This window comes from Monomorium pharaonis, chromosome 10, assembly GCF_013373865.1.
Source record: "Monomorium pharaonis isolate MP-MQ-018 chromosome 10, ASM1337386v2, whole genome shotgun sequence".
Classification (NCBI taxonomy): Eukaryota; Metazoa; Arthropoda; class Insecta; order Hymenoptera; family Formicidae; genus Monomorium; species Monomorium pharaonis.
In genome coordinates, this window is record NC_050476.1 from 11637113 (window position 1) to 11652986 (window position 15874).

The following is a 15874-nucleotide window of genomic DNA, read 5'->3' on the forward strand; positions in this document are numbered from 1 at the left end:
GTTAGTATGGTTAACTACAAAAGATTTTCTCTTGTATATGATAGAGAACTTCGAGTTTCTTCTATCGTTAATACATTATAAGTCACTGAAAATCTGTCGTAATTAATAATGCAATTAAAGGTAGAAGAAACTGTAAGTTTTCTATGGTTATAAAAGAAAATCCTTCGTTGTATTAACAATACATGATATTAAACATTAATTTTTAAGCATAATTATCGTAGCATCGCGCCTAAGCTATCGTGAAATCGTTACATCAAGAGGGAATATTTTTCAGTGTTATTACAAAGAGTGTAACATACTATGGATAAGTATTTCGCGCATTTTAGTATGACACCTCTCTCTCTCTCTCTCTCTCTCTCTCTCTCTCTCTCTCTCTCTCTCTCTCTCTCTCTCTTTCTCTCTCTCTCTCTTTCTCTCTTTCTCCCTCTTTCTTCCTCTTTCCCTCTCAAGCACTACGTAGTACACAAATACAATAAATATTACCACGTTTAACAACATTAGTTTGTACTATTCTACTTTCATTATGTGTGTAAATTGAATAAAATTTCAACAATTATCATTTCTTTATATTTTTAGTATTACACACGATCGAAAAAAAAATTATCAAAAATTATCACTAAAACTGCGATAAATAATCAGCACGATACTTTCTTTCTGAGTGTCGTATCGTATTTAATGTTAAAAATGTTAAAAAATAGTAATTTTGTTAAAAAAATTTTATATGACATTTAATGAAACTCTAATAATATTGATTGGAACTGTTGTTGAAAATGACATTTGTGTTTCTGTAAATACTTTAGACTTTAGAGGGAAAGATATTCTGCTAACTTCGCGAAATACATCTTTTTATCTTTGTCTTTTTAATATAAAAATTGTAGCAACGTTCTGCTTTATTTAATTACACATAATGAAAGTAGAATAGTACAAACTAATGTTGTTAAACGTGGTAATATTTATTGTATTTGTGTACTACGTAGTGCTTGAGAGGGAAAGAGGAAGAAAGAGGGAGAAAGAGAGAGAGAGAGAGAGAGAGAGAGAGGTGTCATACTAAAATGCGCGAAATACTTATCCATAGTATGTTACACTCTTTGTAATAACACTGAAAAATATTCCCTCTTGATGTAACGATTTCACGATAGCTTAGGCGCGATGCTACGATAATTATGCTTAAAAATTAATGTTTAATATCATGTATTGTTAATACAACGAAGGATTTTCTTTTATAACCATAGAAAACTTACAGTTTCTTCTACCTTTAATTGCATTATTAATTACGACAGATTTTCAGTGACTTATAATGTATTAACGATAGAAGAAACTCGAAGTTCTCTATCATATACAAGAGAAAATCCTTTGTAGTTAACCATACTAACGATACTTGACATAACATTGATCTCTGATTACCTATAATTACCGTAGAAATCGCATCGAATAATTTATCCTGAAGTCCTTAGATCAAACGTGAATATTTTTCTATCGTGTTATTTTACAAAGAGTGTATATTAGGGATAGTATTTCGTGCATTTTGTAATTTTCTAATAAGATGGTTACGAAAGGAGAATGTATAAAGAATCAATCGTGATAAATCTTCGTTAATTGAATATTCCATAAAAAACGATAAGAGAATTTGATGCGGCAAATATTATATTATTTGCAGGATTCATACGTTTCCATCGCTTTCTCTCTTTTGACTTTCTTATTTACAGAAGTTTATTACGATTTAAATTTGTCATATTTTTATTAATAATTTATAATCTTGTCATGTAATCGCGAGTATGCGTAGCAGCCATCGACGCGAGCTTAGGCGCGGTGCGGCGAGACGTGGGAACGGCGACGACGCCACGCTTCTCCTTCTTCCCCCCGCCGCCGCCGGCAGCCAATGCTTGAGACAGTAGGCCGTGCTATGGCTCGAGCGGCTCGAGCCCTTCCTTCGGCGCGCAAGGCGCGCTCTCATTCGCATAAATTAAAAAATTTATATCTTGATTATTGATAGACCTAACCAAGACTATATTGGATTTTTATGTTCATCTCGATCCCGTCTATCTTTCCATGAAGTATTGCACACCAGATTTGGGACACCCTGTATATTCAGATGCACATAAAAAAAAAGAAAGAGCTGGCAAATTATTTAGCAGCGCCAAGTTTTTGTAGTAAAATATTTATTTGTGTTAAAGTATTTATTTGTAATATTTATAATTTATTTGTATTAAAACTTATTCACCAGCTCAATATTATCTCCTTTATTTCTTGCCAATATGCTTCTTGACAATTGTTTTTTGCAGGCGCACAGCAGCCAATAATTTAATACAAAAGGCTAATATTTATAGTTTAATCTTATAAGTAGTTAATACTATGACAGTTCTAACTACGGGGCTCCGAGGGGGGTGCGGGTGTGCGGGGGGTACCGGTAGGCGCGGGGGTATGACGTCACGCGGGGAGGAGGATCTCGCGGTGCGGAAATTGCTGACGCGGTATTTTCGGGTCCGCGACCCGGGAGCGGGAGAGGGGTGTGCGGGGGGTACCGGTAGGCGCGGGGGTATGACGTCACGCGGGGAGGAGGATCTCGCGGTGCGGAAATTGCTGACGCGGTATTTTCGGGTCCGCGACCCGGAGCGGGAGAGGGGGAATCGGGGTCCGCGACCGCCGCCGCCGCCGCCGCCGCCGCCGCTGCCAAGCGAACGAGAATGTACTACGTTATGGGTGGGAGCGAGAGAACGTGATGGATAGTATGCGATGTGTATGAGTGAGAACATGTGATGAGTGTAAGTGAGAGAGCATGCGGGAATATGGATATAACGGGTGGGAAGGAGAGAACGTGATGAATAGTATGCGATGTGTAGCATGCGGTATGTGTGAGCGAGAGCGTGCGATGAGTGTAGAGAGTGAGAATATTGTATTTAATGGGTGGGATGAGTGCAACTGAAAGCGAGGGAAGGGAGTGAGAAAGAGAACGCATATTATATATTTATATAACTTTATATTTATATATTTATATAATTATATCCAAAATTAATCATTTATATATTCATATATTCATATATTTATGTATTTATATCCAAACTTCATGATTTTCGTCTATTAAAGGACGCATGCTGAATAGACGGCGCAGGTCCCACACGTCGGCTTCGCCAAATAGGCCGCACGAACGTTCTAATACATCGTCGTTCTGCGCTCTTAATAAATCCCTTCTCCAATGCGTCCAAAATTTCCTGTTAATATTGATAAAACCGGGTATTCTGATATCCTCTCGGTAGATCCATGGCTAAAAAATTAGCATTTTTTAGAATCTTATAATTTAACATCTTTTTAAAATATAAATGTCTAAAAACTTACTTGATTAGTTATTGACTCGCGCACCGACAATAACCCTCCTAAAGGGATGTTGATTGGAGGACCTGGAAGTGGTACCTCCACGCGTACCTCGTTGTTTATAACGACCCGTCGAACCGGCATCCCATCAACGCATACATACTAAAAACAAAATAATTATTATTATTTAATTTTTTACACTTCACCTGTCATAAACTTGCACTATCACTTACGCCAGTGACAGGATATTCAATGCGGATGCTCTGCATTTTCACAAGTTTTGTTCACAAGTTTTGTTCACAAGTTTGTACGATCTGTCTGCACCGTCGAGAAGCAGTAGACTAAAGATGTGCGTTACTCTCACTTGAGAGATGAATTTGAAAAAGCCGTGTCAGCTTTGTGGAATTTTTTTATCTGCACGCATTCTCATTTCAAAGCTTTATAATGCTGTCTTGGTTAACGTCTCAGTTAACATCTCGTTCGAAATAAAAATCATTAAACATATTCCAAACCATTTCATACATCTATATCAGACATTATCAAACTGCATCATACAGATATCGAACCGATATTGAACTGCATCGTACAGCTATCAAACTGTATCATACAGCTATCGAACCGATATTGAACTGCATCGTACAGCTATCAAACTGTATCATACAGCTATCAAACCGATATTGAACTGCATCGTACAGCTATCAAACTGTATCATACAGCTATCGAACCGATATTGAACCGCATCGTACAGCTATCAAACTATATCATATAGCCATCGAACCGATATTGAACTATCACTTGTGAAATAAATTGAAAAAAGTTGTGTTAAAGTATAATTTTTTCTATCGTACGTGACTTCATATAATTTTTTCTATCGTACGTGATTTATCAACGAGATCGTCTTATATTATCTCGGTCAACGTCTCAGTCAAAGAGCATATTAAGATTGTAGTAGTAGTACTAAGATATTAAACATATCATATTCCATTTCATACATCTTCCTACATATATCTTATATCCATTTCATACATCTATATATCTTATATGGGAAAAGGATAGAAAACATTTTATTGCATTTTATTTTTCTTTATTTTGAAAAAATTCCACAATTATTTTGATATTGTGACCACCAGTTATATATTTTAAATACATTTTGTAATGCACAATTCTTAATATGTTTTTCACATCGTATAGTATTACTAACATCTAGATTATTTAAAGATTTAATGTCTTCATAATCTGCATCCAAAGTCTTGATATATATCCCATCATCGGTATCAAGCATGTCCGTCAACCATTCTCGTTTCTGAAGTCCCTTAACGTATATGATAGTATTGCTGTCATCCGTATTACACACAGCAGATGTAATCAGACGTTTCGCCATGCTGTACGGTATCATCCCGTCTTTCCATTGCAATCCATGATGATATGCAATCAACCAAGAAGCACAAGACTTGTCGGATTTTGTAAGAACACGCCATGGCATGGGGCTAGCAAAAATATAATGTGCGAGAACAGTTCCTTTTTTCAGTACCGCTACTTCCTTTACGATAAATTTTTTATCGACAATAAATCCTTGCAGATCCACAAATGTCGGTACGATCATTATGAGTAACTCTTCAAGACTGTAATTTAATACCAAATATCTCAGTTTTTATCAGTTTAATGTTACATGATTTTGCGCACTACGTTGGACAACGGACAATATTCAATTACACGATCATGTAAAATGAGACAATAAGCGGTAGTATTCGCAGGAACATTTTCCTTGCAATCAAATTCTATGCGCACATCTACGGTAGCACTCTTGACGGATTCGTTTTGTCGCGAACAGTCAATGACCGCAAAAGGTCCTTTTTCCAGGAATGTGATTACATTTAGCAGTGTTTCACACTCATATCCATAATAAGATTTACCAAAACGTCGATATATGTCATATAGAATGGCATATCTAGATTTACGAAAGTCTAAATTCATATCGTCATACGGATAAAATTCAGAGTTTAAATAAAGTTTTACATTGGTTAAATTACAGTCGTCAAAGATCGTAACATCTTGAGACATGATATTTTTTCGACCTGTCTGCAGTGCGAAAATAACGAAGCGCGGTTTCTCGAGCTGAATTGCAGTTTTAACAGCCCATGAATGTTTCGTCGTACTCTGCAGCAAAGGATACTCATACAGATCCCAGGAGCGAAAACTCATACTTAGACATTGTCCACTCTCCAAAGCTCGCAGCAAAGATAATTTGTTGACTTCGTTTAACGTAACATGCGGCATTCGCCACTGCACTTTAAATAATTCAATTTCCGGTTGAGCCGTAGAATTTCCAACGATAGAATTGTTATCGTTGCGCGCTCGTATCAAAATCAATTCATGACGAGCGTTAACAATCACGCGTTTGTAATCTTCGCAAAAGCCTAATAATACACTAAGCGGTACGCAAAAGTTGAAGTATCCTTCCGGTAGGTTATACGAAAATTCCCATCCTGCATTCTGCATAATTACTGCTTTGTCATATGACAACGATACATAGTTCTTGAGAGTGCTGGTTATTCCAACGTTTCTGTTGCGGTCAATTTCCACACCGTTGAGTTCATATCGAATTTCATCAAACATGAACGCCACGCAATTATTTCCGAGATTTATCTCATCTTTATCCGTATCGTCTTTCTTCTTTACCAATCTTCCTTCGACGTAGAGAAAACTTTCACATGGTAACGTGTATAAATCCTGCTGTTGTATGGGTATCCTTATTTCATCGCTGTATCCAAAAGTGGTGTTGGCGTACGGATTGTACGTATGAGTCTCGATCTTGACGATGCTGTCGTCAAAGATCGGCTCACCTCCAATGTTCAAGATCTTAGACATCTTAGATATTTCGTACAATAAATCCCAATGATTTTAAAAATTCAACGTTTGACGCGGTGAGATTCTTTTTATCAGATGAGTGAATATTTTTAACTGTCTTACAATTTATTTCACACGGTCGAATATTCTTGATTGGTGTAAAAATTGTATCCTTCACTTGCTCATTCAACACGAGCATCTCACGTTATCGTCTTCGTACGTGTAATCTAACAGTAATCTCCTCTCCACGAAAATCGAGTAATTGACCGTCCTGATCCACAATGCGAATCGTCAAATCAGTAATGCTCCGTGCAACGATTGGAAGGTAAATGATCTGTGCAGGCGTTTCCGATATCTTATATCCTGGTGGCACCCTCGGCGAAAATTCGTGTATTGTGTGTACGCACTTGTCGTTGCTGTACGCACCCGCAGTCACGTTACATTCTATGCGAATAATGTTTACGTTTATGATATTTATAGGTGCATCCGATTCATGCCACATTCGCGATTCAAGAATACGCGATGAAAATCCCAACAGCGATCCAACGTTGTTAGGTTTAAAGAAATTTATCTGATAAGCACACATAATCTCACTCTTCATTGTATTGTTTTCAGCACGAATCACCACCGGATATTCGCTTTCTTCTTCATCTTCTTTGTGAAACGTTCTCTTTTCCACAACATTGGAATGAGATTGTAAAATTGTGCGTTTCAAATATCTATCTATATCACGCAATTCATACGATCCTTCGGGAATTGTAATTTCCTTGTTGTCTTTGTCATAATAAAATTTGTTATTCGACGAATTTACATTAGGTATGGTATAGTATGTTTCAAAATCTGTGAGACCAAGCTCATAATCGCCATCGCTCAAATCTACGGCTGGAAAATAGCTTACCGCGAGGATGCTACTCTTGCCAGTTACCGTAAACGTCAGTGACATGTTGAAACGAATACTGAGTTAAATTGCATAATGTTAGCCTTTAAATTGATTACTAACTGTTTGAAGAAAACGCAGACATAGTTGGCCACAGTTGCTTTGATCATAACGTTGATAAGGCGTGTGATTATACTCGATCCACGTTACATCTAAATATTGCACCAGTTCTTTCGGTGGTCTAAGATTGCCGAAACTATCAAAGTATATAGCGCGATTTCCTCTCTTTGCATATGCCACCCAGTGTGTACCTGATCCTTCAGCGTTATCTAAATTTACAATACCGCTCTCGTTTCGATATGCTCCAACCGTTGGTAATGCTGTACGCATAAAAATTCCTCTAAAGTGTGGAATGCTCATACGTTTCGCTAACTGTAATAATTGTATGTTGGTAGTTGCACCTTTTGGCATTTTTAACGTCTTTTTGACGTTTTTTTTTTTTTCGTCGACACTCCTTGTCCACGCTTATATGGAGCGAGATAAACTCCATGACCTTCCATGACACGATTATGACGTTTCAATTCGTTCAGCTGACGCTGTGCTGCCTTGTTATCATTCACAGCCTTCGCAACTCCCGCCGCTCCACCGACCAACGACCCGAGAACACCCAACAGCGGTAGAATGGGTAAAACACCACCGCGTTTCGCTACCGGAAGTATTCGTTTACTCGTTCTCAGAAGTATTCGTTTACTCGCTCTCTTCTTTTTATCACTTTTTTTCTTTTTCAAACCCATACCGATTTTTGTCTTAGTTTTCATAGCTGCCCAAACGGCTGCTGCAGCAGCTCTTTCTCCGAAAGTCGAATCGTTCGCTGTAATGCGTTTTCGCGCTTCCGCAGCGAGTATATTATCAGCTGCGTGTCTATCGGTGAGTTCGTTGCTCTGGGAGTATGCAATGTCGTGTTCGCGACATGCCGCGTCCAACGGATTAATACCCCGATCACCTCTGGCCAATCGCTTTTTCAACCTAGTACCTGGACCGCAAAATTGATATCCTGGTATGTGCAGTTCGAAAGGAAGCGCATTTATCACACGATTTAACAAGCCGCGACCTACCGCTGGCATTCGCGACAATTCTTTATCAACGGTGCGGGGCCGTCGATGTGCGTCTGGTGCAACGATTGATTGTAATGTTCGTAGCAACGACGATGGCTTCGAATCTCCGTATCAGCCTTTATGTGTTCCGGAAGCCTGTCCCACACGTATTCGATATAATTGCTACACACGCGTAGCAGAATAGGTTTCGACACGAATTCTAACTGCTCGACACTCAAATCGAGTATATCGGAGGGATGTGACAATATGAGAAACATTTTACATACTGAACAATTTTGCTCGGTGCGTCTCTATAAATAGATCGGTCTTATTAATTTTTGTCAGTTTTTATCAGAGTATAGAGGGAGAAAATATGCGGTTCGTACAACATTCACCAGCGATTAAAGTAACAAATTTCGATGACAGAATAATGTCCAAAAGAAAAATAAGGAGGCATGGAAACATGTTGCCGAGTTCTATACGTGGTATAATTTGCGGTCCGTCAAATTGTGGCAAGACAAACGTATTAATAAGCTTGTTGGAAAGTCCGCATGGAGTACGTTTTGAGAATGTGTATGTGTACTCGAAATCATTACAACAACCGAAATATCTGTATTTGGAAAATTTATTGACACCGATTGAAGAAGTTAGTTATTTTGCATTTGCCAATAACTGTGATGTCATTCAACCGAGTGAAGCGCTTCCGAATTCCATTTTTATCTTTGATGACGTGGCGTGTGATAAGCAAGATACGATAAGAGACTACTTTGCAATGGGGCGACACGTGGATGTCGACTGCTTCTATCTCTGTCAGACGTATGCAAAGATACCGAAACATCTTATACGCGACAATGCAAATTTTCTAATTTTATTCAAGCAGGATGGTACCAATCTAAAACATGCGTACAACGATCATGTAAATACCGACATGTCTTATGAGGATTTTAGCAATTTATGTCATACTTGTTGGCAACAAAAGTATGGATTTTTAGTGATAGATAAGGATAGCGCACTCGCCGATGGACGATATCGAAAAGGATTTAATGACTTCGCAATACCATAAAGCAGTTAGTTGTTTTTGATACGTTGACCAAGTAGCGTTTCTCAACATGGATAACACAGATAACAATATGGATCGTGAGAAGATTGTGAAAGAGATTGCGAAAACAAGTGATTCAATTCGTAAAAAATATCGCGCTTTGAAAGCGGGTAAAGTGCAAGAAGAAATGGCGTTGGAGAGACACTTTAAGCCCATTGTCGAACCATTAAAACAGATTGTTGAAAACACTATTGGTGATGTATCAGATCCGATTAAGAATGAATCGTTCTTCTCGGGGGAAGACGAATACGCAGAACCAAAACCCAAACGAAAGCGATCAAACGCTTCGTTTAATTCTATAATGACCTCTACTCCTGTTAAAAAAATGAGACGATCAAAAACTGTACCAACTAATTTGAATGAAACATCGCAAATACTACATGATAGTGATTTATCGTACAGTCATGTACCTTCCGTCGAAGACGTTTTTGAAATAGCAGCCAATGAACCGCTTGTGACGTCTATTCGACAACAATTGGAAACGCGAGAGGGACGTGAAAAGTTGCACATGCACTATGGTCCATTAGGTCAAAAATATATGGGGGCTGTTCTGAGTGGTAAAAAACCAGTCATTATAGATACTGTTTACGGAGTTTACTTCACCGACTTTGGAACGATGCTCGGCGATAAACGCATCGACATACATAAGAATGATAACATAGTTATAGATGGTAAAATATACACGGGAACGCCTGGTCTGTACGAATTAATTTTCATGAAAATGCCCAACATGTACACGAATAATGACCTGCAAAATTATAAAAACATTCTATTGGTGACAAATGCATATAGACGAGGACATATTGCACATAATCAAGTAATGGGTAACAAAGGGTCTAAATATAAAAATATAATTGCACCCTTAGTAACAGACGCAAAAGTTGGACAAGGTTTATCAAGCGCTATTACATTAAATAATAACAAGATCGATTATGTTCATTGGGATGATCCCAACGAGCTTGTGGATCGCCTTCGATTGCTCGAGGCCTCACACCAGGCAGGGCACAATGCTCACGACAACGAGATTCTATCAATTATCGAGGAACTTCGCGAGGCTGGTTTTATTATAAATTAAAACTGCGCGAAACAAATCATTTAGTCAACATCGAAATGTCAATCAACAAGTTTGGAACATCACTCGGAAGAGGTGGTGCGGAACCATATTATCAATGGAGCGGATTAGTCAGAAATTACATGCGTGATAACGCTCTTTGCATGGTTGTCACCGATTTTGATGCAAAGTCGTGCAAGATTCGACGTTTAGCGTTACCTGTAGATGATAGTGATGCAGCCAATAAACGATACGTGCAACAAACTGTGAAAATTTTAAAGGATCGACAGGATGAAATCGAGAGGAAGATTGAGACACTTCAAAGTAAGGTTGAAATTACAGCTCATACGCTAAACGAGATTCAAAGACAGCTCGACGCAGTAACTCATCGTGCTGAGTAAAAAAGTTAGTACGTTGAATATATGCACCATTTACATGTCATACTCTGAACATGTCTGAGAAACAATTGTTGGTTGAGGAGTTGCATGCTCCGGCGAGAAGAAATTTTTCTCGAAGACGCGTCATAGTTCACGGATACGATGACCTGTGGCAGGCGGATGTGGTTGAGATGCGTCCTTACACACGATTTAACCGAGGTTATCACTACATACTCACCGTTATCGACGTGCTGAGCAAGCATGCATGGGCTGTACCGCTGAAGGCCAAGAGCGGTAGCGAAGTTGCTATTGCGATTGCAAAGATAATTCAGAAAGATGGCAGATGTCCGAAAAATTTGCAAACAGACAAAGGAAAGGAATTTTATAACACCAACGTGCAGAAACTATTAAATAAACATAATATCAATCATTATTCTACATACTCTATAATGAAAGCATCAGTTGTCGAACGCTTTAACCGAACATTAAAAAACGTCATGTGGAAACAATTTACACTCAATGGAAATTATAGATGGATTAATTTGCTGCCACATCTCATGTCAGAGTACAATGCACGAAAGCATCGAACTACTGGCATGCGACCTATCGATGTTACGCCTGCAATCGCTAAAAAACTCTTAACCACGGTGTATAGTCACATAAAAATTGCGGCACCCGCGCGATTTAAAGTCGGTGACTCGGTGCGTGTCAGCAAATTCAAAACTGTTTTTGAGAAGGGTTATACACCAAATTGGACTACGGAGATATTTAAAATTATTAAAGTACAGCGTACCAATCCTGTGACATATGTACTGGAAGATTCCTCTGGAAAACCTATCGCTGGAGGATTTTACGAATATGAGCTGCAGCGTGTTGCAAATCCTGACGTGTATCTCGTTGAAAAAATATTGCGCAGAAAAGGAGATGATATTTATGTCAAGTGGCTGGGATTCGATGGATCGCATAATTCATGGATACATAAAGACACTGTTATTTAATCCAATAAAAATTGTTTTTATTATATTCACATAAAAGTACAATTTAACAAATACATTATTATATTAATTTTATATTATGTGAGATTTCTTTATCATCCTTTCCTTAATACATTTTTATTAATACATGTTTTTAACATAAAAATATATATATAATTATTTTTAATGTGCATGTAATTTAAATGTGCATATAATGTTAAAGATATTATAGTGGTATTCGATAATGTCCCCACGGTAACGTTTCAACTGAATCGGGTATAAGGTATCTCTTGTCATCATATGGACTTAGAGCGATTTTTGTTTCGGACACCGTATATACTTTATGTAGCTTGGATCTTATACATGATTGGCTACGCGTCATCTCGATCTCATCTCTCAAACACTGGGTATAATCATCAAATGTTATGGTTCGCGTTACTACATTATTCTTGACACCTTTCGCTTTTTTAGTGTCCTTCTTTCCATCTACCTTTAACGCATACATCTTTGCTCTAAGTCCAACGAACTCAGTCATTATCACGCCATTATTCTCATCTTTCATCAAGCCCGGAACTTTTTTATTCTCGAGAGGCATACCGTACGCGTTGTCGACCGGATAATCGCTTGTGTCGAACCTAGCAATATCACGTTTCATCGTCTCGTAAATATCCTCGCACTCGACGAGGTATATGAGACTGTCGGTGTCAGTATACATGACTCTACATTTGTCACGATACAGAGGTAGCATGTACTCGTGGTGAAATTCATATAGACACGTCTTAGAAATATCTAGGATACACATGCCTACATAAATCGGCTTATATAATTTCACCTCGAGTTTTCTAAGTTCAACGGCGATTAAATTTTCTGCAAAAACACTCCGACTATGAAAATTTGGTTTCGCGATCATTGTCTCCGCACCATACCGTCCCACCCATTTTGTCAACAACTTAACGTCAACATGATTGCGCACATTCTCCATGGTTTTACCAAACACCGCATTATTCATTAATTTATACAAGTTTTTTTCGAAATCATTTTTGGCGAGTGTCCGGAATCGTGTATTTAACTCTATGTATTTACAGAGCCATGGAGATTGTGCGAATTGTAATATACGGTGTATCTTTGCTATACGAAGACCGTGACGCATGCACTGCTGCAGGTTGCGGTAATGTATGACGTAACGTTCCTTATCATACAGCGTAGCGAGAAGTTTACATTCACGCTTGCCTGGCGGTTTATCGCGTGTTGGGCAGAAAGATAGGTCAGCGTGCTCGTCGTGAAGGTCTCGGGGATACTCGAGATCAACTTCGAGAATGTATCCCGTTGGTGAATCAGCAGCGATCGCATTTATGTCAAAATTCGAGACTTCGATCCATTGAAATTCCCCATATGGCAGCGGCTGACACATCGCCCAACCATACAAATTATTAACGTCAAAATACATAAGATATGAGGATGGTTTCGATGGGTCGTACGTCTGCATGTATTTGTTGTTAGCCTGTGCATATCTGCCTGAACATTGACTGAGACCGCCGCGTATACCGCGTTCGATGAACATTACCATGTCAATGTCAGTAAGCAGTTCGAAAGTAATTTTTGTATATTTTAACATAGCGTCCCACGTGTATCCGGGGAGAGTGTAATAATGTGCTGGATCGAGACCGTAACTTTCTAAGCATTTATCGCGAAAATTTTCAAAAATGTCAGCTAACAATAACACATCCGTTTTCAAATATAGATCGCTGTATTCACCCAACGTTTGAACGGAGAATCGCTTCCAGACATTCTCAGCGTGCATGTAATCGCTCTCGGATACAGTATCAGAGGTCAGGGAACTGAAAAATGATTCGCGCGGCGGTAAACATGTGTCCTGCAGCTTGTTCACGCAGTCAACGTACTCATACGGAAATACACCTTTTCGTGTCAATAAATCAAAATCCTCATCAGATAAGTGTAAAAATTCGGAACGTACAATTTTTAATTTTTCTTTGCCTAGAAATGATGCCAATTTTTCGAGACTAGTATTTAAAAATTTATATGAATCTATGAACCGTAGTTTTATGTAATTGTGTGGATCTAATTTATCGGCTGTGTCTACGACATGTTTTGTAAAAGAAATGTACTTTTCTTTCGTGATGGGAAGTACGTCAGTCTTCCCTTTGAACGCTGTGGCTATTTCCTTAATAATGAAATGCGAATCGTATCCAGATAAGTTATGAAAAATAATAGGCATGTATGATGCATTTCGATAATTTAAATTACAGAGAGAATGTGCAGGACCGCGGTAACGACCAGTCAAATGACAATGATCGCGCACCCGCGTATCATCCGACGCGAATGGCTTATCGCAGATATGACACCGCGTCGCGCTATGGTATGCCTCCAATTGTTCCTCTGATAACGTTTCCATGGGGATATTAGTTGATAAACGAGTCTTAACATTATACGCTAATTTTTCAAGTTGTTTAGTGAACCATGCGACGCAATCTTTATCGCGACGAAACCGGTACGTGGATAACGTGTCATCGTATGAGCATCGCACGTAATACCCGATGCTGAATACCTCATGTTGTTGATATGTGTATGACGCTTGCTCTGTATCATGTTGCGTCTTCCGCAGCACACACTCGAGGTCTGCGTAGACGATAAAGGGCACTCGTTCCTTGTGGTTTACATTCTGGAAATTTAACCACTTGTCGTCTTCAGCGGGCAATGTGATAGCGCAGTCGTTCATCCTCTGACAGTCTACAGTGTGTGATTGCAACCTCTCGCATGATGAAAAATAGTGCAAGCACCTGTAAAAATAATTTTAAAAAATTTTAATTAATTTTTTTTGCTGGATCATGTGAATTTTTTAAACATATTATACATACCGATCGCAAATGTATCTTTTTCCATCATGTTTGCTCAGTTGGGAGCTGATGAGGCGGGACAGATTTTTTATCCAGACAAAGTGACCCACGCTGTCTTCGTGCGGATTTTGTACGTATAATAAATTGACATGCTTCTCTTTCTTGTCATTGGAGAGCCGCAGCGGAAGAATCTTTAGCATTGCCATTTCCTTTTTCATCCCGTAGACGTTGATCGATATATTGTTAAGACTCTCAAATTTTCCAATGTCCTTTACTGTAACGGGAAACGCAATGTCATCAAACTTTAGGACTGTTGTATAATGTGGATATGATGATTCCAATCCTGTGTTTCTTTCAGCAGGATGTAGAGCGGCAACCACTGACCATGCGAAGCATGCATTGTCCTTTGAATTAACGTTCACTACTGCACGCTTCATCATTATTTCTCGCGGTAATGTCACGTAACACCCCGCGTGTAGAGGATTGTACTTATTTATATTTAGAATCAAATTGAGAATTCGCGATAGCGCCCACCCGCTATCTCGTTCTTGAAACTCTTCAAGTGATGCTAATGTGGGTTCGATAACGCGTCGCTCATACCACTCGTCCAAGTCCGACGTTTGGAATAGTTCACAATTTTTAGTGTTTATACTTTTGTTGGCACGTTTATCACCCGTTACAAACACGCCGTTGAATGCTGTATTCACTTTTACACTGTTGTGTTCCTCTAGAGCGTCCCGCACTCGCTCGAGCACTATACCGCCTGCGTCTTCTAAAAACGTTCGCGGTTCAATATAGTTTGTATTTATCACTGCACCTGTCTGAATGCGATTCTCGAACGCTGTATCTATCTTTCGCCACATAAGTTTGTTCGCGTTATTACTAGTGCTCGCGTAATTACCACCTACATGCACGAAACGTCTTTGTAATTGTGTCTTTTCACCTTCGAGTCGCGCGATCCTCGCCACCAACGATTGCCTTTGTCCGACGGCAAACCGAGGACGCTTTATGCGGCTATGTTCCTCAAGCTGTTGTATAATCTCATCGCATCGCTGCAACCACATAAAACACTCGCCCAAAGTAGTGACTCCATTTGCTTGCTCCAACAGCTCGCGTTCCACTTGCTCGAAATTATTCTCCATTTTTATCACTGTTGTCTTTTATCACTGTTTTAAAACAACACCATACAATCTTCAACAGGACACTCGCATATAGTTTCGTAGCACCTAATGCAGAATCGAAATTTGTCTTGAATTTCAAACTGCATTAGCTTGCTTTGTCTTTCACACCGAATATAAAAACATATCTCCTTCTCTTGCTCAGACAGAACGTATTCATCCTCATCATTGTTTAAAAGGTTTGAAAATTCGTGGTAAGTACGCAGCATTTTC

At 38.9% G+C, this 15874-nt stretch overlaps 3 protein-coding genes across 3 annotated transcripts; 1 reads left to right on the forward strand and 2 right to left on the reverse strand.

Annotated features, from left to right (window-relative positions):
- Positions 1–2349: 2349 nt before the first annotated feature.
- Positions 2350–3916, reverse strand: LOC118647724. Its single transcript, XM_036293157.1, has 2 exons — positions 3334–3916; positions 2350–3262 (listed from the first exon to the last, which is right to left on the reverse strand). The coding sequence occupies exons 1-2, from the start codon at positions 3451–3453 to the stop codon at positions 3050–3052; spliced, it is 333 nt and encodes a 110-aa protein (XP_036149050.1). The 5' UTR covers positions 3454–3916; the 3' UTR covers positions 2350–3049.
- Positions 3917–10728: 6812 nt separating this feature from the next.
- On the forward strand, positions 10729–11652 carry LOC118647491. The gene is made up of 3 exons (XM_036292532.1): positions 10729–11012; positions 11187–11355; positions 11443–11652. The coding sequence occupies exons 1-3, from the start codon at positions 10729–10731 to the stop codon at positions 11650–11652; spliced, it is 663 nt and encodes a 220-aa protein (XP_036148425.1).
- Positions 11653–11783: 131 nt separating this feature from the next.
- LOC118647687 lies at positions 11784–14391 on the reverse strand. The gene has a single exon (XM_036293058.1). The coding sequence runs from the start codon at positions 14363–14365 to the stop codon at positions 11855–11857; it is 2511 nt and encodes an 836-aa protein (XP_036148951.1). The 5' UTR covers positions 14366–14391; the 3' UTR covers positions 11784–11854.
- Between the last annotated feature and the right edge of the window lie 1483 nt (positions 14392–15874).